The 26,589-nt window shown below is 40.1% G+C and overlaps 1 protein-coding gene across 1 annotated transcript in view; it reads left to right on the top strand.

Moving 5' to 3' along the window:
- The window catches only part of cdh23 (cadherin-related 23), a 198,507-nt gene that overhangs the window by 17,566 nt on the left and 154,352 nt on the right, over positions 1 to 26,589 (top strand). Inside the window, exon 4 of the mRNA XM_069189026.1 lies at positions 25,495 to 25,637. Coding sequence (XP_069045127.1) covers positions 25,495 to 25,637 — 143 coding nt within the window. The remainder of the gene's footprint in view (positions 1 to 25,494; positions 25,638 to 26,589) is intronic.

The following is a 26,589-nucleotide window of genomic DNA, read 5'->3' as shown; positions in this document are numbered from 1 at the left end:
AGCTTGCAGGACACTTGCATGCTTTGTTCAGTGATGTACCGAGATAAGAATGCTATACTGTAGATCTACATTGACACTGGGGGAAAGGAATAGACCAGACACAATAAAGCTAAAGACAGAATGATTGCTACTTGTGATCTTTTTTAAGACTGAAGGAGACAGCGGCAGAAATTTTAACCACCGGTTTTATTTTCTTTATTTGTTGGACTACATGTTGATTCTTATATGATAAAGAAAACCAGCTGTTACCTACAGCTCGATGAGTGCTAGACATTTTCTGATACTTCTCCTTGACTGTCAAGGCCCACACTAATGGGAGATCTCATTGTTTAGAAAAAGTATACAAAATAAAAAGTAAACCGTTTCTACTGGTGGTAACACAAGTGGAACTTACTATTTACTTAATACTGAAGAAAACTGACCAAAATTACCCTTGAGCACAGAATAATTGCAGAACATATTTAGGCCTGTTTTAAAGCTTAAAAAATGTATTTAGGTACAGTACATTTACCTATTTTAAGGCAACCATGCTGGCTAGGATACGCAAATCCAGTTTTTTACATAAGCTTCAGGTTTACGAATAGCAAGGTTCAGAATAGCAAGGTTCTGAGCATATTTCAGATTCGTCTTTATTTTCACAGTTACATAAACTGCTGGCTGTTATGTGACATTTTGTCTATGTATCACTTTCCAGACCCTTCCCAGAAATCACTGTCAAAATGGTAGACAACACTTAATTTAAATGCCCTTTGATTCCATTGTGTTTCAGACGTCATGACTTAATGGTCTAAACATACAACTGCTTGATCGACATACCAACCACGTCGCTATGAACAAGAACCTTTCTTTCTATTGGAAAACAGGCTGTTCTGAAGTGCTCTTTTATTACTTTTAGATATATACTGTATATATTTTTTTTAATTTATCAAGCTCATGGTGTAAAAACATCTTTTTCTCTAGTCCGTTTATTCTGTAGACAGGAGGCTTAATGGCTTGTCCTGCAATTTTTTTTTGCTGTTGTTTTCTTTCTCTCACTGCACTTTCTCACATTCTGTCATCTGGAATAAAGGTTAAATATCTTAAATGGCTAAGGGAGCATTTTTAGCAAGCTGATTCCATGCTGGATCTAAGAGTTAGGTCCATTGCCTATTTATCTGGAGAAACAGGATTGATGTGAGGGTTTCTAATTACTGTGAGATGCATTTCATATGAGTGTTAATGTGCTATAATGTCTCTGCTTATGGAGAGCCACTGTGGAGTAAATAAGAAGATGGAGTTTTGTATTATTTCTTTTTATACTATGCAGAAATTTTTTAAATCATTTTCTGCTAGATTTTGCCATCATTTCTGAGTAAGAAGACAGGAACAATGTTAAGCTAAGGTCTGAACAATTACAAACAGGGTGAACGGGATGCAAAGCTATAATGTATTGCTATCATGTAAATTAATAGTCCTTAAACGTTTTTCCTGGCAGTGTATCATGCTGTTGGAAAAATGAATTCCACATGTAATGTAAATATTTGCATTGTTAAATAAACTCAGACAAGAAGTTAGTAGTGATGCAAGCATTTTGAAATATGGTGAAACAGGATGGCTGGCAAATCTTTAATCAACAGAGTGTGTTCTTGCAGAAGAGAGTGAGGAGAGAGAGATAGAAAGAACACTCAGGCGTCTGCCTGTCAGAACTGCTCCTTGTGTCTCATCTCCTCACAGTGCCTCTGGCTGAGCCTGGCTTCACCTTGTCTGATCAACCCACATTAAAGAGTAATATGGCTCCAACCGCAAAGGCTATTTTAGCATTTTCTCTCCTGGAAATAATGGTTTACATGGTTCAGTGGCAACCACAAACACGCCATCCATCACTGTATTGCATATCGTTTACAGTAAGTTACAACGCACTGCATCACCACGCTTGTCACTTCAGTTGCAGAGTGTGAAATTCCCTCCCTGCCTGTTCTAGAAAACCAGCCCTGGCTCCTGGAAATTCACCAGCATCCTCTTCTATAATTCAGGCCCTGCTGGCAGCCACAGGGTGACACAGCGAAAGACGATACTGCCCTTATGTCACAGGGCAAGTCAAGCTTAAAATAAAGGAAGAAACAACAAACTTACAGCAGACAGGCGAAGTGAGAGGGTAACAAAGGTGTGTTGTAGCAGAGGTCCAGGGATGAAGAGGGAATACTAGTCAGGAGGAGGCTGAGCTTGAGGTGGAAGGTGTTTGGAGACGGTAACACCTGCAGTGGAGGAAAGGCAGGGTGAGTGTAGAGTATGTCAGACACATTTTAGCAAAGAATCGTAGGTACAGAGAAAGAGAAAAAAGTTAAGAAGGAGGAATTTATCAAAACTGGGAGACGAAATACCAGTATGTGTGTGTAAACACAAATGTTTTACTTATTTAAGAAATAAGTAAAAAAGAAAGAGGTGGTCACAAGAAAGACTCCTGTTCTAGCAGATTACAAGGGAAAGGAAGTGAAAACGCGAGAAGGGGGGTAAGGAAACTGGGAACAAGAGAATTAATCTTGGTATAATGCCTGAGTGTTACAGCAGGAGAGACAGAGGCAGTGAGTATGTGTGAGAGACAGGAAAATGCAGCACTCTGACATTGAGAGATGTTTGGATGTGGGGCTTTGGCAATCATTAATGTTTTTTGAGTCAGACAATTAGCAAAACAAGGTTAATGAATGAGTTATTAAATTTTGGTGTTGAACAGAGTCATCAAGTGTGAGATCCCCCTTCAGTGCAATGTATTGTTTAATACATTTTGAGTGGAATATAACAGAGCTGTACATAACTGTAGAGCATTTATCAGGGTTTTACAACCCTGTGTTCCTGCAAGATAATTAGATTTTGAATACCCATCGAAGGCCTGAGAAGTGACGCTACAGCAAAGACAGAGGATTGCCAGGGTTAGGGCTTGGCTGAATGTTAAGGTTTTATCCATGAATGAGGTGCTGTTCCCTGTCCACTGCAGCAGTCTGACTATATCAGTTACTACCAGCATTCTATGGAAGATTACTCAGTGATAAACCAGTATCCCACTCAAAGGGAATCTTGTACAACTTTGCTTAATGCTGTTAAATCAAGAATAACGTCTAGCCCCCTTAGTAGGTTTCAACATACAAGGTCTTGTGTACAGGGAGAGACATTATCACGTACATGTTGCCATATTGACACTCCAAGTCTTTCAACCATCGTAAAACATTAAGATGAGCAACGTCACTGGCTTTCCCAACAAAAAAGCTCTATCAGCATTTCAAAGATACCATTCTCTTCCTAATTACTGTCTAGTAAGACTCTTTAGAAAAATACGCATTCAAGTAAAAATCAGTCCCTGAGATCAATGTGATCAGGTGCAGAGCAGCTCTATACTGTATGTGCCTGTCCTGCCCCATGAACATGAAGCCAGACAGCTCCCAGATTAACACCCTGCTTCTGCAAAGCAACCCCAAGTGGAGCAGAGTTTCTGTCATCTCCGGAGATGATGGGGTTTGTCCTAATCTTTCACCTGACTAATCCAATTAATCCTTTTCCACAGCTGAAAAGTAGTCAATAATATCCAAAGATCAATCAAAATCAATCAATTGAAACGGCTGAACTGTCAGAGGGTATATGAGGAATACTGTAATTAGTAAAAGGATATAAAAAATAAGTTATCTGCGGATGATGTTTCCTCTTTTATTTCTCAGAAGTAAACAATATTTGCAGATATTGCTTTAATGAGAAACACATATATTTACATATCCAAAAGTACGGTTATTGATCATTTTTACAGCAGCTTTCATTAATCTATGCTTGTAATGATTTAAAACGAAACAGACTGAGCTTCACAATCTATTGTTTGTTAGCAGTAATCTGAACATCAGTGAGAAGATGTGTGAGCCTCAGGACTCTAACAGATTTAGCAGGTATTTTTTACAGTGTACAGTACGGTGCATTATTGAAGCCAAGGGGAATAAGCACCTTTCTGTAATTGAAAGCCTCAGTACACTACACATTCAGAGCTCATGGCTTTATCTTCATACTGTGTAATATTTTTCTCTTTCTGTGAACAACACCTCAATTTTATACAGCACTTTTATTAATCTAGATCACAAAGTGTTTCATAGACAGCCCTGCTGAACTAGATCTCATACACTAAAGAGAAGCTTAAAGACTAGCACAGCACACATATCAGGTAGACTAAGAGGACAGTACAACGTGCATATACTGTGTATAGCATTTGGGCTCTGGGTATTTTTTTCCTTGTTTATGAATTGCTTTTGATTAAATTAAAAAATAAATAAATGATACAACACAACTTCCTCTTACTAAAAATATGTCAGTCACTTATCCTGGTGAGGGTCAGGGAAGGTGATGTCAGCAGCCATGTCATCCTGCAACTCACATCTGGCAACGAACTGAAGCTAAGCAGTTGTGAGCCTGGGCAGTACCTGGATGTGAGACTTCCTGGGAAAAACTAAGGTTGCCGCTGGAAGAGGTGTTAGTGGGGCCAGCAGTGGGTGCTCACCCTGTGGTCCATGTGGGTCCTAATGCCCCAGAATAGTGATGGGGACACTATACTGTAAAAAGGCTCTGTCCTTCAGGTGAGACATAAAAGTGAGGTCCTGACTCTCTGTGGTCAAAATCCCAAGGTGTTTCTCAAAAAGAGTTGGGTGGTAACCCCAGTGTCTTCATAAAATTTCCCACTGGCCTTTACCAGTAATGGCCTCCTAATAATCCCCATCAATGAATTGGCTTCATTATTCTGTTCTCCTCCCCACTGATAGCTGATGTGTAGTGAATGTACTGGTGCACTATGGCTGCCGTTGCATCATCCAGGTGGGGCTGCACATTGGTGGTGGTGGAGGGGAGTCCCCATTACCTGTTAAGCGCTTTGAGTGGAGTGTGCCCGAAAAGCTCTATATAAGTGTAAGGATTTATTATAATTATTTTATTATGATTAGGTCTGAGGCTACCCTAGAAATATAGGATGCAAGAAAGGAGTAAGAGCGCACCTCTGCTTATCCCTGCATAGGGTGCAAATCTGTCACAGGACGACAGAGAAAGGGACAACATATAATCACCAAACTAATCTAGCCAGCCTGTCTCTGGGAGGTGGGAGGAAAATGGATCACCCAGTGAAAACCTACAAAAAGTGAAGAATAAACTCTACACATACGCCACAGGCTTTGGTTCAGGTGGGTAGCTGCGTCTGCATGCGTAGCCTGCAAAGGAACAAGTAATAGGTTTATTCCATGCTGAAAAGAGAAAAGACGCAATGTTTCAGTTCTGGAGCCTTTTCTTTAGGTGTGAACGGCTTCACCAGAGGCTTTGATCGAACCCAGAGGTCTGAAGCTGTGCAGCACCACCACCAGCTAGCCACCCTGCCATGCCTCCATACTGCTCATCCAAAAACTAGGCAGATTGTGTTAAAAATCATAGCAGAAAAAGTGTTCTTATCTCTGCCTGCTTTTAGGATCATAAAGAAGTTGATCAATGTTGCCTTGCATATAAATATGGAACCAATATGAACAGGAGGGCCAAAAGGCACAATGTACATTCTTTAATTTAGCGATGACAATTTGCTGGAGAGAGAAGAGACAGGGAAATCTGAATGTATTAAGCCTTAAGCAACAGGCATAACTGTGGCACTTCCCTCGTTCCTCAACGAATCCCAAACACTTGCAGTTTGCTCCCAATTATAACCCCGTTTATCCTCAGCTCATCCCACTCCCTGCTTGTCTCCTCAGACCTGCTCTTTATTTCTGCCTGCTTTTCTTCACTTTTAATATGACGCAAAGTACTAATTAGATAGTGTGATGGGGGCAGAGGGAGCAGAAGACTTGATTTCTGTTTCTATGCTGCAGTAAATTAGAAAAAAAATAGCCATTTGTTAGGTTGTGAAGTAACAATGCATCCAGCTGGAGTGTGAAACAAGCTTATTTTTCTAACAGGCTAAACTGCTAATAATGGGCCACTATAAGCAACACAGACAAGCAGGGTGAATAATTATATAACAGCAAATAACACAAAACAACAGTGTATAAAAAATCGAATGGGGTACGTAATTGTTTTCTGAACTTTAATATTGTGAATTAGCTGGCATTTAACTATATGTCAATTTTATTTTCTCTACTGGAATATCGAAAACGTACAGTATTGCAGTGAAATTTCTCGGAATTTAACCCATCCTAAGCAGTAACTTCACAGTGCATTTCTAAGTATGACAGTTCTTTGTGATGAAATCAAGACAGGACAGTGGCTGACTTGAGAGGACAGTGATATGGGTAATTGTAAGATGATATAAATGTAACGTAATCCAGCAGCTTTGTCACTAACTGCATTGCCAACTGTATCTAAGTAATTATTGCCAACAATGACACATTTCATGCAGGTAATAGTACATTGAAATATGCTCAGTAAACTCATGTTTTTCATGAAATCCACTAGGCTTTATTAGCTTGGTAGATTCTTTTGTCACAGGGTGACAATTACAATGCAATATACAGTTTTACAATATTCAGCATCCAACTATCCATCTGCTGGACTTTCAGGTTGAATAGAAAATACAAAAAAGCATTTTGTGAGACTGTTTAAAACCTTTCATGTTTCTAATAAAAAAGAGCAATAATAAGCACTTATTTGGTTTAATACAGTGCACAAAATAAAACATACCATATGACATGTAGTAGAATAAATGTGGTATAAATAATGTAGTGTAAATATGCAGGGGAGGGAGAGAGAGGTGTGTCTCGGTGTTGAGTTCTCAGACTGGGGTGCAGCATGACCTGGGGGCAGAGGGAGAATGGGGAATAACGTGGGGTGGAACCTCAACACTGGGTGCTTGCACTCACCTGCGTGTGGGAGCAGCCAAGAAGGAGCCTCTTCTTATCTCCGGGTATGGAGCCACAGAGAGCAGCAAACCCTTAAATTACGTTTCTCACATCAGCAGCGTGCTTAGAATATGATGTGCACATATTCTGCCTTCTGGCTGTCTGTGTCTGTGCGTGTGTGTGTAAATGGGCTTTGGTTGGGGGTGATCTTTAGCACACCCATAGTGATTGTCAAGAGTGAGCTTGTGCACTGCAAGAGCATTCATGTACAGGTACTTAGGTTGGTGACTGAGCTAGTGTATCATTGCAGGTATGGACATAAGGCCTCCATCAGACAGCTTGAGTTTGACTCATTTCATGTTTTATATTACTGCGAGCTTTGATGCATGGCCCAACACTGGGTGTAAGATATTCCGTGCTTGGTACCCTCTTTGAGCATTTTTAGATGTGGAGTCGTGAATATACCATATAGACCCAAAACATGTCAGACCTACAGTATAGTGCAAATTCAATGTCTATGGATTGGAGTGGATGTGCACATTGCTAATTGTGCTAGGGTTTTTTAAAGATTTTCTATACCAAGGTCTGTCAGAGGAAGATTTCGTTCTACCTTTTGTTTGAATTTTTAAAAAATAAATACACCTAAGAATCTTGCTCTGTAATCAAATGATCAATTCAGTTAGCCACGCACAAACCCAGGAGCACAACAGTTATTTTGAGGTTTCAGCACCACTGTAATAATACAATCAGTTTTTTGGTTGACTCTTTCTATGAAGAAAGGTTAGTATGTCCTTCAATTGAAAGCTGACATTTGTTCTCATAAAGGGCACCACACAGTTGCAAGATAGGATTAATTGACAAGAGAGTAGTTTCACTTGGATTTCCTGAACCAAGCTGTGTGCAAGCTTCTCTCTCCTTTTCATTTTCTATCTTTCTTTATCACTTTTCCTCTTTTTCTATCATGCTCTCACTACAGTCTTCATTACTTTAAAAACAGTACAAAAAGGAAAGTGGCATTAGTATGGGATGGTGGTTAGGGAATTAGATTTGTTACTGGAAGGTTGTGAGTTTAAATCTGAAGTGGGATCCTGCTGTTGTACAGTATCCTTGAGTAATGTGCTTCACTTAGATTGCTTCAGTAAGGTACCCAGCTATATTAATGGGTACAAATGTAAATTTATTTTTATTAACAATGAAAGAAACACTTTTTTTTTGTTCTCTGGATTCCCTCAATACAGCGGGCAATGAGACTGGCAGTGGTGTGTAGTGTTTTCATCAAAGCAGGAAGCACACGTTTCATTTTAATTTCTCAACTTGTTACCAGGAATCTTACACAATCCAATGTTTTTGACAGCTGTATAAGGTATTATCTAAAATATTTTGTTCCTGCTGTTTACTTTATTCTATCACAACAGTTTCAACCCCTTGAAACTAGTGTGGCTTTCCACACTTGGATAATATTTTGTTTTACATTACCTACTGTATGATCTCTTCATGCCCTAGCTGAGGAAAGGGATGGTGCTAAAAGTGGTGCTTTGAAAACATCACTTGGCATGGCATGAATGGACAGACAGAGGGGCATCTTCTATCATCCAGGCTTCATTTAAATGTGTTTCTTCATTTTACATGCCTCTCGCAGTGGGCAAAATACTTTTTTACATGGTGCATCTCCAGCTGATGAGTTTTTGAGACTTCATTCAGTGCATTATAAAATACATCAAGGTTTGTGATCATTTTGGGTGTATTGATGGCAGTATTTAGACAAAGCAACTTTGCAATAGAATTACGCAGTTTTCCTGTGCGTTTCTTCTACCATGGCTTCTGAGTTGGCATCATGGCTTACCATAACTTTTCACTATTTCACTGTATCTCACTACAAGTTTACTGTTTTGACCATGATATGCTATGGTAAGCCTTTATAAGGGACTGTTTTACTACTACTTAATGTCATTATCCAGAGTTGTTGTGAACAGGCTGGCACACAAGAAGTTTCAGGGCCCCATGAACTGTATTAGTTATTGCATTTAGACAGACAAACATTGTTTCAGAAGCACATTGGCCTGCCCTCTTGTAGTATGGGGCCAGCAGTCTGAGAGATAGGGTAAGACTATTAACCACGCTTTCTCCCTGATTGATATTTCTACCCAGCTGTCCAACTCAGGTTGTCTTTCTTCCAACCTTTTTCCCTCCCTCCAGATTGGCTGAGAAGGTCAATTACCAATTTGCTTCTGCCAACATCTTTATCAAAACAAATATTAATTTTTGCTAATTAGGACCTGCAGCTAATGAACGTTACAGATAATTAGTTCATTTATAATCCATAAAACAAGCATGGCTTGTTAGCAGATCACAAGCGGTGACATGCTCACACAAATACAGGCAAAGACACACAGCAATGTGCCAGGAGAATCAGTTCCAAAGAGACTCGGAAACAAACGTGAATTCATACATAGTGTGTTTCTTCTGTCTACCCAAGCACCTCCAAAACTGGAAATCTTGGCATAAAGCTTTAGACTTACAAGAACTGCACAGATACAGTTTTCTTTCATTGCAGCCTTTTCTTCAATGTACATATTTAATCATGGGAACCCAACTGTGCAAGGATTAAAAATACAGCAATTTCCATGCACCACAGTTATAAAAAACTTATTCTTAATAAACTTATTTCTTAATAAAGTAGCATAGAGATATACCAGTTGGCTGGCAGCCAGAGAGGAGGGTTCTTTTCCTGCTCCTTTCCATCCCTCTGTGTCTTGGCCTGGAATATCAGGTACATTCACATTCCTGCTCCTTTCAATTTGAAAATAATTAGTGAGCTGATGGTGTGGCTCAGGGGATCAGGGTGATGGAATGATTCAAGGAGAGAAAGAGAGAAAGTTAGAAAGGCGGGTGTATAAGATTATCAGCTCCAGATGGAAACCCTGGAGCTCTTTAATGTATGTCTTCTGAAACAGTAAGATGCCAAGTTTCTCTCAGATAGACAGATTCTAGGCACCTGTGGTGTAGAGTATGATTGTCTTGTGGATTGATTCAGCATGCAAGGACTTCCTCACTACATCTTTCTTCAGTCTTGGGTAGCTAATTCCTTGCACTTTTATATTGAATTTCATCCCAAATCATCTCAAGATGCTTTACAGTACACATAGGAGGAGAACCACCACTCACATACACCACCCATCTGTAGACAGCCCCAGTAGAGGTAAAGAAATGAGGAACTGTATTAACAGTTGAATTGAGGGAGCCATTTAGGTAGGGCAGACTGTCAAGTCCAGAGTGGAATTACACCAGAATTAATAGCACTACTTTTTCCAGAACTCCCATGATATGTTTATTGCCAAGTAATCATGGCTGTGGTTTATTGTCCTATGCAAAGGAAAGAACCTCCCACAACAGCACTGTTTACCTCTTTCCATACTGGATCACTGGCTGAGAACCTCTGCTCAAAATGGGAGAGTATCACCTGTTGGACCGCCAGGACCCCTTCAATAGCAACCTGGTTTTCCTTAGGGTTCTCCAGATCAATCCAAATATTAGTTTTTCTGGTCTGAGGTGAACAGAACATGATCTTAATAATTCAAAACTTGCCAACTTGCCTTCAGATATGACAGGTATGAATTATTGCCTTCAGATATGACAGGTATGAGTTTTGAATTATTCAGATTTATTTCAATCTAAATGGAAGTGAACCCCATAAGTTGATCTGTATCCTCCTGTATTTTACAGTAGATTACAAACATAATTTGACCTTCATGAAATTCTTAATAAAAAGGTAACCATAGCACAAATATACAGTTTAAGGTATATTTGGATAATTTACTTAATGAAATGATCCAACAATTAATAGTCATGTGTGATTATGTTTGTGAATCCTTAAAATCAGTAATTGGTGGCACTTCTTTGAACATTATTTGGACATTTCATGTAACAATTTTTCACATCAACCTTTAGGAAATGTGACCCATTCCTATTCTTCCTCACAGAACTGCTTCAAATCAGTGACATTTGAGGGTTTCCTTGTATGAACAGATCGCTTCAGGTCATTTCAATGGGGATAGGTCTTTAACTTAGCCAGTCACAAATTCAAAGGTTCTCTACTGTACCTTTCTTTTGAAGATTTATGTTTATGATTACTGTCTTGCTGCACTTTTGGTTCAGCATCAGCTGATAAATGGATGGATTGACATTCTTTCTAGAATCTGCTGCTACAACACCAAATTAACGTTTCCGTAAATGAAGGGAAGCGGACCAGTCCCCTAGGCAGTAAAGCATCCCCAGACCATGATACTCACACCACCTTGGTGATGAGGTTCTTCTGTTAGAAAGAGGGTGCTTAATTTTCACCACACAAAACTTTTCTCATTGCGGCCAAAAAGTTCAACCACTGATTTGCTTGTCCAGAGAATTTTCTTCCAGTAGTCCTGAGGATTGTCTAGGTGCTCTTTGATGAATTTGAGACTGGGGACAATGCTCATTTTTGAGTTACAGTATGTTTTTTTTTTCCTGGCTTTCCTTTCATGAAAGCCATTCATATTCAGTCTTTACCTGGTGGCTGAAGCATTAACAGACATTATCTGCAGCGAAAGCGGCCCGCAGAACCTTAGATTTCTCGAGATGATCTTGGGGAGATGAAAAGACAGCCAGTTCATTGGGAAGAGCTACTCTTGGGGAGATCTTGATGGGGTAACTGGTTTTGGGTAGAGTCACAGTGATTTTCCATTTGTAGAATATTTATCTGACAGTGGATAGATGGAGCCCCTAATATTCAATAATGGTTTTATAACCCTCTTCAGACTGATGAGCTTCAGCTACTCTTTTCCCTGAAATCACTTTTGATCTTGGCATGATGGCACCGTCACATGATGCATTTCCACTAACCTGTATGGTGAAGACTAAACTCATAAAGGTTTCGAACATGATGTAAGACAGGGCTACCCAAACTCAGTCCTTGTTTACTTGTCATCCAATTATTTAACCCCCTGATTTCAATGATTGTCTTAATTGATCTAAGAAAACTAGGGGTTAACTTATTATTTGACCTACACTGATTCTTAGTAATTCACTTTTTATACTTCATACACCATTGTTTCTCAAAAGACATTAAATTGTAATCCATCCAATCATTTTCTAGCCATTTTAATAATAATTCCTTACACTTACATAGCACTTTTCTGGACACTCCACTCAAAGCGCTTTACAGGTAATGGGGACTCCCCTCCACCACCACCAATGTGCAGCCCCACCTTGATGATGTGACAGCAGGCATAGTGTGCCAGTTCACTCACTACACACCAGCCCTGGGATTTTTAATGATTTTCTCTGTCGTCCTGTGACAGATTTGCACCCTATGCAGGGATAAGCAGAGGTGCGCTCTTACTCCTTTCTTGCATCCTATATTTCTAGGGTAGCCTCAGACCTAATCATAATAAAATAATTATAATAAATCCTTACACTTATATAGAGCTTTTCGGGCACACTCCACTCAAAGCGCTTTACAGGTAATGGGGACTCCCCTCCACCACCACCAATGTGCAGCATCCACCTGGATGATGCGACGGCAGCCATAGTGCACCAGTACATTCACTACACATCAGCTATCAGTGGGGAGGAGAACAGAATAATGAAGCCAATTCATTGATGGGGATTATTAGGAGGCCATTACTGGTAAAGGCCAGTGGGAAATTTTATGAAGACACTGGGGTTACCACCCAACTCTTTTCGAGAAACACCCTGGGATTTTGACCACAGAGAGTCAGGACCTCAGTTTTATGTCTCATCTAAAGGACAGCGCCTTTTTACACTATAGTGTCCCCGTCACTACACTGGGGCATTAGGACTCACACAGACTGCAGAGTGACTACGGAGGAAACACCTAGAGACAAACCCAACCCACACACATGGGGAGAACATACAATCTCCATGCTGACAGCAACACAGGTCAAAAACCAAACAAAGGGCCCAGCGCTGCAAGGCAGCATTGCTGACCACTATACTACCGTGCCACCCATAATTGTAAGTGTTCCGCCTATTGATTATTTCAGAAAATGCTGATTTCGATTAAACAAAGGTATTATGGTAAGAAACTTCAATTCCCATAATTATATTAAGAGGTCACTTTTTTTTAACAGCACTGTAAATCATTCGTGAAATTTCACCCGAACACAAAGGAAAAACCCACAGGTTGTGGGCATCTTAGTTTTGGCTCGTGATATAAGTATCGATTTCTCCAATTGCACTCTGCTCTTGTATGGTTGTGCTAAAAAAAAGGGGAACACAACCAGGGATCAACTGTGAAATCTAAAATTCCCTATTTAAGATAGAGCTAATGTCACCAAAGCAGATCAACACAACAGCTCTCTGCATCACTGGTTCACCAGAGCTCTGGAAAAGTTACAATAAGCTCTACTGTGTGATTAGCTGCTGCATTATCATTCCAGAAGAGCAGTGTGGATGCTGGAGTGATTGAGGATTGTGACACTGCATTATCCTTGCCATATTAAAGAAGTAGATATTTTATTGCCCCCTAGATGTGTGTGGCATTGCATTTTCAAAAGACGAGCCTCTTTTCTACTGAATGACAGTTGTTTGTGGTTTGATCTTGCAACACATTATTGAAATCCCATGCACTTAACTAAGAGGAGATCACTGACAAGCACATTTATTTGCTCAGTGTGAAGCCTAACATGAAAAGCAATGCTATTATCTCTGATGCTTTTGTTCCCCCTGTGCAGTAAGTAATGGCTGACCCAGTGGGTCAGGCCACAATGAGGCAATGAAGTTTGTGCTGGGAGGGAGCCGGTCTCAGGCTGAGTCTCCTCTGATAGAAATGTCTGTAACTCAACAGCTGAGCAACTGAATCCCTTTGTTTCAATGACAATAACAGACAGGGCCACGCAGATGAATGGCATTAGGTATTTCATTTTTGTGGCAATGTAACCACTCCTAATGGCACAGGTTGCAAGTGGAATCAGATTGCTTTAAAAATATATGTCTTTCTCCAGTTCCGTGGCAAGCAAAGAGCTCAGTGGATTTGATGGAAATTGCTTGCTGTTAGTGCTCTCAGATAGCTCTGCGGTTGAGTCACATGGCTGTTGTTACATGTCACTATAATATTTTTGAGAAAGGTGCTGAGTAGCCCCACATGAGGAAGATGAAGTCAGTCCCAGCTAAGTATTTAACACCAGGCAGGGGCAAGTAGCAGGTTTGGGTCTTTCCTAAACTGTCTTTGAGCAATGAGACTGCCAGGACTTCCATGTCCAAATTAATGAACAAACTCTCCTGCAACGCAGTTACTTGACTTTCCTCTGTTTAGTTAATCCTGGTGCAGCGGTGGTATTTTTTAAACGAAAGTGTTTTTTATTTACCTACTCTTGCTTTAAAAATAAAAAATGCTTTTCCTCAGCACTTATCACTAAGAAAACGACCTTCAGGCAGCTTATTTGGGAAGTGAGCTTTACCATCCGTGACAGATTTAGCCATAAATCTCCAGAATTAATATACTGTACACACTCCACACACTCTCAAGGTCTATCATCGTGTGTGTTGTGAAACACAGGAGTCACTTAGAGTGGGGTGGGAGCTCCATCCGTCATCTGTGCAGTGTCCCACCACGACTTTATTAATGCCCAGTGGTAGAGTGGAGTGTATTTCTGGGAAGGACATACAGTGGTCTGTTTATAACATGCAGTAATGCACTGCTACTGTATTTAGTGGCTGAAATCTTTGCTCCTTTTCACTCTGATCAGATGAAAAAACTCATTAAGACAAACACCAGAAACTCTGCTACCTGACCCTTTCATTGCTTTACCCTCCCAGCCTATGTTGGCTTTCTGCATCTCTCCAGATTGCATATTGCACCCATCCCTCTGCTATACTTCATCACAGTTCTGTACATTCTGACCAGCCTGCTGCTGCCTGCTTGACTGAGCTGAAAACTCCTCTTCTGTGCCAGCTGTGTGTCTGCAGTTCAGACACTAGCAGGCAACACACCCTAACAGGACAAATCCTCTAACTTGGTTTTTAGCACTCATTTGGAATCCTACATCCTACATTTCTAAGCTGTGTACTTGTAATTCTGAGTTATAATTCTTATATATTAAATGTCCATGTGCTTTTAGATATTACACATCTTGGAAGTTGAGAAAACTGAGTCGTGACTCATGCAGTAAATTCAGGTTGAACCTTATAGTCACGAGACTGCCAGTTTGAGTCTGGACAATGCCAGTAGCTCTTACAGTACAGTATGTAGGACTTTGGAGCATTAGAAACAGCAGATGGATTGACAGGGCATGCTTTGCGGAACTCTGCATTTTCCTCATCCTTCCCCTAGTTCCAAATGGGTCAGAGGTATAGTAAAGATCCCTTTATTATCTGCAGAATAAATCAGGAGAGACTTTTCTTCTACAGTGTTGACACAGGCAATAATCCCCAGTTAACTAAAAAACTACAGGAGAGGGTTGATCTTGAAGGAAACATCAGGTTAGCAAACAAGAATAAATCTGTGTAAAGACAAAGAGGATAAACAATAACCCCCCCCCCCCCCCCCAGAAAACATGATGTATTGCTTAATTGTGAATGACAGGGCAAGTCTATAAGCATTGCTAGTGTGACGAAGCTGAAAGGGTGTAAATCTTTAATAAAAGGTAAAAAACAGTGCAGTGTGCCATCACATAAGCTGTGACAATAAACATTATATTGGGAATAAAGTCTAACTTTAATTTAGATTTTAATTAGCAAAGTGTTAATGGAGTAGAAACCGTTACTCTACATTTTATTAATGACATCAATTATCTAATTAATCTCATTGGTTTTCCACATTAACCGAGCTTATAGCCTACCAGAAAAAGGGAGGAGGGAAGAGAAGTCTATGAACAAAAGTCTCAGGTTGGATAATACTGAATATTTTGCAGTCTTTTCACTACCCCCCTTTCCAAACCGTTTGTACTGTATACAGTATGTGGGGTACAAATGACTTATTTTAGTAATTTTCTAAAGCAAAATAAACCAGTAATAAATTCTACAGCTATAATATTGTGTTTATATCCTTCATAATCTGTTTCTTAATTTTTGTTAGTTTTATTATCACTAGAAAACAATATAGAATTTACCAAATAATGTAGTGGCTCTGACACAGAAGACACAAGCCATGAATACACTTAAAAACAAATAACCCTAAAAATAATGGATCTGTACAATAACATCAAGTGTCCACAATATGTTTTGTAAATCTTTTTGGTGCATTAATAGCTCATTGTGTGGAACTGTGCCAAGTGTCAATTATGTCCTTATTACCTGAAATTAATTTGAAATAACTGTTGAGATAAACCACATTTTTTTTAAATGTACATCAGAGTTGTCTCCTGCAGGAATAAAAAAAAAGTTCCTTCAACCTGTCTCCTGAAGAAGTATTGTTGCTCATTACAGACTTCTGTGGCAGTGTGTGTCATGACACATATCTGTTTTGATTTGGTAACTGAATGCATTTCATGTTTTGACATTTAATTGTGTGGTGTCTCCAGGTTTGAATTCACAATCGCTCTAACAGAAGAGCTCTGTGGGGCTGTGATTCTGTCACAGCAGCACAGCCACTTCCACAGTGACACAGAGTTATAATCCATCTGTGCAAACTCGTTAAAAAGGCACCAACCCCCTCGCCTGACTGTGCCTTTGTCTCTCGGCCCCACTCAGTGCCCACAGGCTTTCCGCGTCTTCGCAGGGATGTGATAGTGGCACTAAATCTCCCCATTCGTCTGCGAGTTGATTTCTCTGAATCAACAAAGGAGCAAAAGGTTGTAGCAACATCAATAAAGTGGAGCGTTTTGCCTCGAGAGACCCACCAGCACGGCACTTTATTGATTCCCTGGCTATTCACGTCCGCTCAGCCCTGATTTAACACACTTGTACTGGTGTTTAAAAAAGGCATAAAAAAATAAAATAACCTCAGCATCCCATTTATTATGTCGTCCATCTTCAGGCCCAGCTGTGACTTGCCTGTCTGTACTGGTATGCTTCAAGGCAGATCTCTTTTTTTCCCCTCTGTTACTTACTGTAAGTCTTGAATTTCTTTTCCTTTACTGCTGATTCTCTGCTCCCACATGCCCAACAGTTACTACTGTATGTGCCTGTGGAGTCTTCTTCTGAGTTCCTGTTTCCGCTATTTATTCAATATAAACAGGACAAAGAAAAATTATTTCTTTAATAGATGAGTATAACCGGGCCATTTATGCTCTGGAGCAAAACATTTTGGAAGGTAACTTAAGGTGGTTGTTGTGTGTGTTTTAATTATGCGTCTGCTTCAGGACTGACTTGAAACAAATGCTTAGTAAACTTTGGCTGCCACAGAGTGGCACTTCTGCAGTATAATTAATATATGACAGAAGAAACGTCTGGATCTTGGAGCAACTTCTGAGGTGAGTTTTTTAACCTTTGAGGCTGGTTTGAAGAAAAGAAATTTAAATCTGACTTTCATCATTGCTGAATCATGAAATCCAACATTAACCACCGCTATCTACGGTACAAAGCTCTGTCAGATTTAAAATGTGAAACAACAGTGGTAAAAATATTGGACTCCTCCATCACTACTTTCCATGTATTTTTTACCAGCTGATATTTTAGTGCAAAGACCGAGTTCCAGTGCTTGCTTCAATAACAGTTATGATTGTGTTATGATTTTTAGTGGGACAAGTGCACTTCGCCTCCACCTTCCACCCACTGCACACCCTGGCTCCAGCCCAAAAGCAGCACCCTTTCACAATGGCAGAGAAAGTCTTCAAAACGCTCCAAAAACTGAATGACAAATAAATCACACTGCACATCATTCTTGTAAAAAAGGAGGGGGCTATAGATGAGACAGGGAGACTGGAGTTTGAAAGGAGAGGACTAGTCTTTTAATGTGCACTGTTGTATCATTCATAACAGAAATACCAGCATCACTTTCTGCTAAATGGCATCATTTATCAGAAGGCTGGGTGCTTTTGCTGCACAGATAACCAGACATACACAAACCGGCACAGAGAAGGGCCACACACACTGCTACTGATACTCACACAGGTATACAAACATATACTTATTGTTTCATTAGGCAGGAAAATTAAGAAACAAACACAGTTGTGGAGACTCATCCTCCCTCTCTTAGAACGGTTTGCTGAGATGTACTCTATATGAATGTATAGTACCAAAGGTATCATTGTGAAATGAAGACTGTGAAAATAAAAAGAAATCACTTCTATCTGCCAGCAGTCTGTGTTTCAACTTTCACAGTGCATTTTTTCAGTCTTAAAAACTTTTTTTTGTTGTTCTGGGAGGATAATATTGTGACTGATTTATAACATACTGCACCTCATTATTTATGAAAGTACATTTCCCATCTGTCCTATAATGAAAAGATACTACTCAACATTGGCTTCTTGTTTCTGTTGATGAAAAATCTGCATCGCGTTTAACCTGCTCTCCACTGCCTACACAGCCCTGGAACAGAAACACACTGCAGACTCCGGCAACACCTCGTCTAATTTTAACACAAACACACTGCACTCACCTGCTCACAGTTTCAGCATTTCTTTACATTATTTCTTTTTGATACAGAAAAAAATGTTATTAATGGATAGGTAGTAAAATGCTTAATTTGTACCGTCTTCTGCCAAATTATAGCTCGTGTTGAAAACAGCTGGATTTGCATAAATCTCATTAGAAACAGCAAAAGGGATCATCAATCGTGTAATTAATTAGTGTGACTTTTTAAAATCAGAAATGCAATATACATGTATTAATAAAAAATGTAGGGGTATAAAATTCTGGAGGAGTATTATTTGCACTGTTGCACTGCAGTATCAGTAAGCTATATTCTTTTATGCCTGGTGTGTGCCTGGGTGGACATGCATGTATGACTGTGCTTGACTTTAAGTATGTTAGTGTGCAATGGGAGGGTCAGTGTGGGTCGCATGGGGAGGGAGAGAATAGCACATTTTTCACTCTGTCGATGCCCCCAGAAATCAGTGGGGGCTTCTGCAGCTTCACTGCCTGAGTAATTAGCTGGCCTGCCTCACAGATGATGAATGAAAGCTGCAAGCTATTCTGTGTCCAATTAAAAGTGGATGAGAAATGCTTTTGGTTTCACATGTTGCGCTGGTAACCTTTCTGGCAGACTTGGGATAGTTGCGCACTTCAGTGCACCAGTATGCATTTTGTGGTGGGCACAGACTCTCAATAAGTGCTAACAGGCTGTGTGACAGGTGCAGGACAATGGGATGCCTGAGGGGAGCCATGTGGCCACCTGGCCAGCCTGATCCTCAAGAAGGTGTTCAACAGTCTCGTGCTGCGTGCACAGGATGTTGTCTCTAATTGGATGTTGTCTCTAATTCAATCCTGTTGTATAATATTGTATTGAAGTGTATCAGTTGCAAAACGCTATTGATTAATAGAACAGTGAAAATATGACCCATGTAGAATTGAACTCAAAATGACAGACAAGACGTTGAAAAAGAGAAATACTGAGCATGAAGAAATTACAACAAAGTTTACCACAAAATATATATATATATTTATGTGCATTTATGCCTTAAACTTGGGCTTCTTACTTTATATTGAACAGTAACCTGCAATTAAGAAACTAGATGACAAAATCTTACATTTTGTTCAGGCACTTATTGATAAATATCTTTCTAGATTTTTTTATGCTTTCCATGTGCAGAGTCTATCTTGGGGGCTGTCAGCTGAAATTCTATCACCTTCATGAGCAGGAGTTCACATGGCATTGGGCCATTTATTCCATTCTACCATGCAGTACACACACGTTAACCTTAAAGGCATTTTTAATTCTCCTCTTAGTTTTAATACAATGTGAACAAGCAGATATCAAATCCAGTTTATTGCATTGATAGTGTTTAATGAATTACCAGAGTAAGGTTTCTAACATCACTGGTAGGCAGAAAGAGTTAATTCTACACCAGACGTTTTAACCATGCTTGTAGCTTGCTTCAATTTTATTACAATTCATGACTGCATCCTTCAGTTTGTTTTCCTTGACAAATGTGGCCTGTTCTCCATTTGTGCTGTAATGGTTTCTTTACCTAATTGGCCTAAACTGTACTATATATTTAGTCTGACACAAGAATAAAAACCTTATAGCACTCTCGAATGAGTACGGATTTAAAATCAATAAGGCTATTTTTAATTCTTTCTTGAGGAAAAAATGGAGTTGGTCCTAATTTTTCCAAGTAAATATATGAACACTACTTTTTGTGAATCTTTATTAATCATTTGCCTGTTGAAGTTGCGTAGATCTTCTCTTCTACAAGTCATAATCAATAACTGCTGTAATAATATGTAATAAAGTCAACTGCATATCATTACTTCAGTGTTAGTTTAGATGTTTTTTGCAGCTGTGGTGTCCATGAACATTTTCTTAGAGTGCATTTTGACCTTACCATAAGCACAGAAAACAGAATTGTAAATTTCTCTGTTACCATGCCAGACAAAATTGAAGACTTATTACACGGTGCTTTTTAGTCTTGAGCAAAGAAAACTACAATGAGACCTAATCAAGTATTTAATATTTAAAAAGGCATTGATAAATCCTACCAAAATAATTCATAAGAATAAACAATTAAACACAAGACACAGGAAAAAGACTTGTGGAAGAGTGGAACACGCTGTCTGCCATATTGTCGAAGCTTGACTTTTTATCCAAGAAGCAGGTTAATGAGAACATTTCATCACTTGAAATTTCCTGAATTTCAGGTCATATGACCTACAGGCTTTTGAATACTTTATGGATAAGCTTCCAACAAATTAAATCACTTCAGCCTCATGTTACTGTTTGTGTAAATTGATTCACATTGCTTTGAAAGAAGTATAAAATGACATGAATATCATGGTAAAAATGTCTAATATCTAGCGCTCGCTTATGTACAACCCCCAGAGTGAAGTCAGTGTTAAATTGTCTCTGATTATATCCATGTAGATGAGAAATTTGAGGGAACAGCTAAGTTTAAGATACAGTTGAAACCATGAAACCATGCTGTCCTCTTCTGAAGGATAGGTAAAGCACACAGCTCTTTTGTGGTACTGCTACTTATACTTCTACCAATAAATTAAGTATCCACTTAGTGTGTATGATGGTGTAAGTCATTGAGCCAGTGTACAGTGTGTTTTATAATGTGTTAAACATAAATAAACCATGTTACAGGTATAAAACCTTCAAGGCTTTGTGTGAGTAGTTCTGGAATTTTAGGTATAAACTGCAGCATACCTATAATTAAAATCTCTGTAATCACATTATGCATGCACTGTAACATCATTAAAAGTCCATGATAACTAATTGGGTTTAATTTAATTGCCTGAATGTTATTACAGTTTAACAACTCAGTAACTGTGGCACATTGCAGTTGGAATTGAAGATCTTAATCACATTCCAAGAACAACATAACAATCCATGTGGAATCAGTTTGCTCTGCTGTGGATGGCGGTAACATTGTTCTATAATCACTGCAGTGATAATGTTTCTGCCCGTTCTCTGCTACTGAATGGCAGGGCTCAGTGATGTTATTACCACCATTACTCAGCCATCTGGTTTGCATTATCATCTGAACAGAGTGTATTAGATAGTGATGTAGCTGATTAAGGATGTACGTATTCCTTCTCCTGATCTTTGTCTCCCTGTGCCTCTTTTATTGGCCAGTTTCTTCAGCATTTGGAATTGCTGTTTATTTGTTAGTTTTACAGTATGCTGGAGACTTTGAACTTTCTCTTATTTACCTCATACATTATACTTTAAACTTGCTTCTTATGAAAAATAGGGTTCTCCTAGACAGTCTACATACTGTATTTCACCTGGACATAGGGCTGTCCTGCAGAGAGTAACAGTGTGTGAAGTAGCATGATTTCACTTATCAGACTAACATACAGAACCTCTGACTGTCTGGACTCCTCAGTACTGTCAATCTAAAAAGACATGATTCCAGTAAATCCAGGCACACAGTGACTTACAAATTCTGTATGTTAATTAAAAACATTGTGGAACATATGATCAGTAAATAAGACCTGAAACCTACATGAAGAATTCATGTTCCCCTTTACCAGGTGAACAAGTTTATTTAAGATTTTTTTGTTACCTCAGACTAAGATGACTAATCAATACAAATCCTTGTGGCTGTCCTTCAGTTTTTAAGTGTTAATCACCCATTTCTTCACAATGTCATTGACATGCAGCTCTACTGAGAAAGCAATTAATGTGTGAAATTGTTGCTATCCACATTGTTTCTGTAGGATGATTGTAGTTGCCCCCTTACCCCATCTTGGTTGTGATCAATGACTTTTCTTACTCTTCAATTTCTGCTCATTGTTATTAAATAACTTTTATTTTAAAAAATACGTTCTTAGGTCTCAGACCTGTTTCTGACAATTTGTATCATATGGGCACTCAACGGATAGTAATCCTCACTGAACACTTGTTCAGACCTGCTTTATGAGCCTGTCTTTGGTTTCCACTTGTAATTCAAACCTTTGTTTCGTTATTGAGACTGAAAGTATCCTTTGGGCCATGTTTGAATTTTCCTCTGTCCTAGATGTCAGAGGTTAAATTCCTTTAAAATATTTTTTTTTCAAGAACAAAATATATTCATGTCCTATTCAGTCTTGTAAGAAGATGACCAAAACCTGTATACAGTATGTTGCTCAATAAAGTCTGCTTTGTGAAAAAAAAAATGAAGCTGGAATTAAAATTTATACTGGTTATAAAGGAAGGGGAATTGATTTAAAAAATGAATGAAAATCTTCATCCGATTTTCACTAGACTGTTAGGCACTGCTGACCATCCTGTCAGCATGAGGAGGTCCTCCAGCACTGATAGAGGTGTAAGCAGCTGACAAAGGGGCAGAAGGAGTGTGGAGGACTCACTGCTTTTCCCCCAGTGGAGCCTGGCTGCTGGCTTCCCTCTCCTACACTGACCTCTTCAAGCTAATTCTCCTGGCACCCAGTGGGGGCTGCATTCACACACAGGTATCAGGCTGGGAGACATGCTGATTTTGTTTTCTTGAAGGCAGCAGAAACGCAGTCTAGAGGTCTCTATCTAACTCTTCTCCCTTGCTGAGCTGGTGTTCTCAGCACTCAGACCTGCACGCTGCACTAAGACCCTTGCATACACTTTACATGATCGAGTGCTACTATGTAATGAATATTGGCTTTGTAGCACTTGTAGCAAATGAATTCAGTTCACCAGTGAACCACCTATAATTTAAAACTGGGCAGCATTCAGTCAGCTGTAGCAGTTAGTGATACATACTGCACAGTGTCTGATGTAGAGCTAAGTGCTCAGCTAAACAAGTGCAACCTCTGCTTTAAGCTCCACATGTACACTACAGGCTATACAGCATATCTGGAAGCAACAGATAGTGCACAGAAGGGTAGGGGGGAAGGATAATGTTATTTGTTCTTCTTCACTTTGATCCCAAAGTCTTTGCCTTCCTGAACAAATTGCTTTCTTGTCTCTAAAACTACAGACAAGAAACTGATTAAAGTGTTCTCATCGATGCAATATTAGCTCAAAGTGTCCTTATTTTCTTTGTAAGATGAACAGGTTGGGGGAAGGGGTGGCGTAAGTTGCCATAACAAATGTATTGGACATTCTGACTTGACTAATGCATGGGCGCTGGAATCCGGTGTGGGCATGATTGACCAGAGTGCTTGTTGTGGTTTTGATGGCTTCAGGGCTGGGTCGCTCACTGGGAGAGCAAGTTGAGAGTTAAGGCTGGTGGCTCCAGGGGTTCATTCTACTATGTAGCTTCCAGCAGTGAAGCCAAAGGCTTCTAAGGTCTCACTATGACACAAATCATTCCTGTTTAATTTGCTGCACTTTCTAATTGCCTTGGATGTCAGAAAAGAAAGAGCTGATGGTAAAACTGATTTTTTTTCTGTTGTGAAGAAATGGAAAAACCTTGAGGGAAACAGGAAAAGAGAATAGTATTTGAGATTTCAAAACAAGCATGGACTGCAGGACCCAAGGACATCATGCGCTGAGACAGCCTGAGTGAGGCAGGTTAAGGGCTGAGAGCTGGAGGCCCTTTTCACATAATAAGCCACAGAGTGGGAAAGAGGCAAAGAGGGAGCAGAGGTGGGACGTGGTGAAGTCAGTTAAACTGCCTGGAAGGGAGCAGAGAATTCAGGTTTGAATGAGCTGAATTTGCCTTGGTAATGCCAAAACATTAAAATACACAGTGTTTTCTCTCACAGTGCAGTCATTAAGGTTGAGATAAAAGAGGTCAACACATACTGTACCTCTGACCAATCTGCTGAACACAGTCATGTTGAGGAGAGGTATCCTGTTTGGAAATATGATTTAGACAAATAAGAAAAAAATCGTGCCCTCTCACAGCCCTACAGGTTTACTTAATACTTAAATAAATTTAGTGTCTCAAAGACCAGCATTTCACCAGAAATTCCATCCAAACCCAACAGAGAGTACAGAACCATGCAGAATTAAAATAAACACAAATATTCCCAAACACCTTGCAAGTAACTAGTTTATCCACAGTACTTGGATACCCATGCTATTAGACCATGTGGAATGAGAAAGGCTAATGCAGGCTATTGTAACTGACCATTAAACCCACCTGAAGGGGGCAGTGGTCCATGTTGGACAAGGGATCCTTGTGCAGGACAAGGCTGGTGCTGAGCTCAGTGAATATGGTGTGAGACAGCAAAGCTGCAGGTGTCAGCAGGCAGGCAGATCAAGGAGGTGGAGCAGGTGAGGCAAGCCAGTGAGATGCGGCTGTTCAGCCAGGCAGATGTCACATAGCTGCAGGCATGCAGCTGTGGAGGCAACAGGCAAAGTGCAGACAGGGAAAGCCCAAGGGGATAGTTAGGCAGGCGAGAGGTCCACATGCTGGAGAAACATACAGGAGTCTGGCAGTCCAAGTGAAGCACAGGGAGACAAAGCAAAGCCGAACAGAGATCCAGGAGTCAGTGTTAAATAAACAAAGCAGAGAGTCAAGCTGGAATTGGAACACAAACACTAAGAAAAGCAGCTCAAGAACAGGGGAAACAAAATGGCAGCTCACCATGCCACAGCTTAGATCGCATGCTCCAAAGTTGGCAAAAAGGAAAGAAATACCCTCCTAGTAATCAAGTAAGTGCTGGTGGCAGTGATACCCTCTCTGATGGTGTTGTCACTGGAACAGGCAGAATGGGTGATTGATTTGCTGATTGCCCACCTGCAGCAGTGTTACTGGAGCTGGAAATGGCACTCACCTGAGCACGATCATTACAGACTATGCAGTATGATTCCAGGTTTGATTTGTCATCTCTTTTCCAGTCCCTCATTATCTCATCCAAAATTATTGCCAAACCCACCATGCCAAGAGACCCTTTACTTTGGTAAATTTGAACATCTCTAAGAGGTGTACAGGTATAGGGTTTGTAGCTTTACTGTGTCATTACTGACTTATTTTTTGTCCATTTGAGATGCTACACCAAGCTACCACATGTGGGTGTATTTGTGCTCTTGCTGTTCATTTGCTGCTGTTCAACTTCTGGGTCGAGGTGATACAGTCAATATTGCTGAACTGTGTACAAGGCCAAGCTCTTTCACCTCTTCAGTGAGGCTTCAGCTGGAAGCCAGCACAGTAACTACCTTGATGACATATAGGTTTTGATCCCAAGTATACATTACAAACCTTGTCTCCCCTCTAAGGTGCCTCCGTGACGCAGCTGCTGGCGCGGGACCCTGACAACGAGCCGCTGGTCTTTGGCGTTGTGGGTGAGGAGGCCATGCGCTACTTTGCTGTGGAGAGCAACACAGGCGTGGTTTGGCTGAGACAGCCCCTGGACCGTGAGGTGCGAGAAGGCAGGACACTGTGTTGCTTAGAGAACACTGCTTAGGCCTCCTAAATAGAGTTTAACCTGACACATTTTGCTAGACAGTTTTGCCCATTTGCTCTGGCTTTCCTCTGCATTTCATTATCTTGCTTGTCACAATGACTTTGTGCTTTAACTTCACTTGACAGTAATATGGTTTGCCAGAGTTAATGCTCATAAAAGAGGTGCTCTACCAGTATTTAACATATGAACATTTCCTATGGTAATAGCATAGTCTAGCGTAGTGATAGCCAACTGAAGTATGGTCAGAATTTTACAGCACAGAGAAGCCAATTTAAGCTGAAATGCAAGGAACACCATAAAGAAAATAAAAATAATCCAAAGTCCCCATGGTAAACTCTTCAGGGCCAAGTTTACACTGTGTGACAGTGTGTCAGTGTTAATAATATGGGAGTCTAGAACAAGCTACCCAGCCATGTTTATGAAGCTGATTCCCCGGCTTCTTTCAATTCAAAGTATCCTCTCATTTATAACCTTAATTATGTTCTTATGTTTTCAAGTCTGTGTTAACCAGAGTGGACCTATTTAACGGTGAGAAACAGGCAATGTGGAAAACTGGTTTGAATGAAACATTATCATAATCCATCCATCTTCTAAACTACTTTATCCAATACAAGGTCGCAGGGGAAACTGGAACGTATTCCAGCAAGCAACAGATACAAGTCAGCAAGATACACCCTGCATGGGACACTAGTCCATCAGATGACAGACACAAACACACACACCACACCAGGCCCAATGTTATACAAAACCAATTGACATACTAGTATGTCACTGGACTGTGGGAGAAGACCCATACAAACACAAGGAGAACATAAACACTCAATGCAGATACAGTACATCACCCTAGGAATCGAACCCTGGGCCTCAGAGCTGCGAAGCAGCAATGCTTACCATTGCATCCCAGTGA

Source organism: Lepisosteus oculatus, chromosome 4 (assembly GCF_040954835.1).
Source record: "Lepisosteus oculatus isolate fLepOcu1 chromosome 4, fLepOcu1.hap2, whole genome shotgun sequence".
Classification (NCBI taxonomy): domain Eukaryota; kingdom Metazoa; phylum Chordata; class Actinopteri; order Semionotiformes; family Lepisosteidae; genus Lepisosteus; species Lepisosteus oculatus.
Note: the sequence above shows the minus strand (reverse complement) of the source record. Positions and strands in the feature narration are given on the sequence as shown.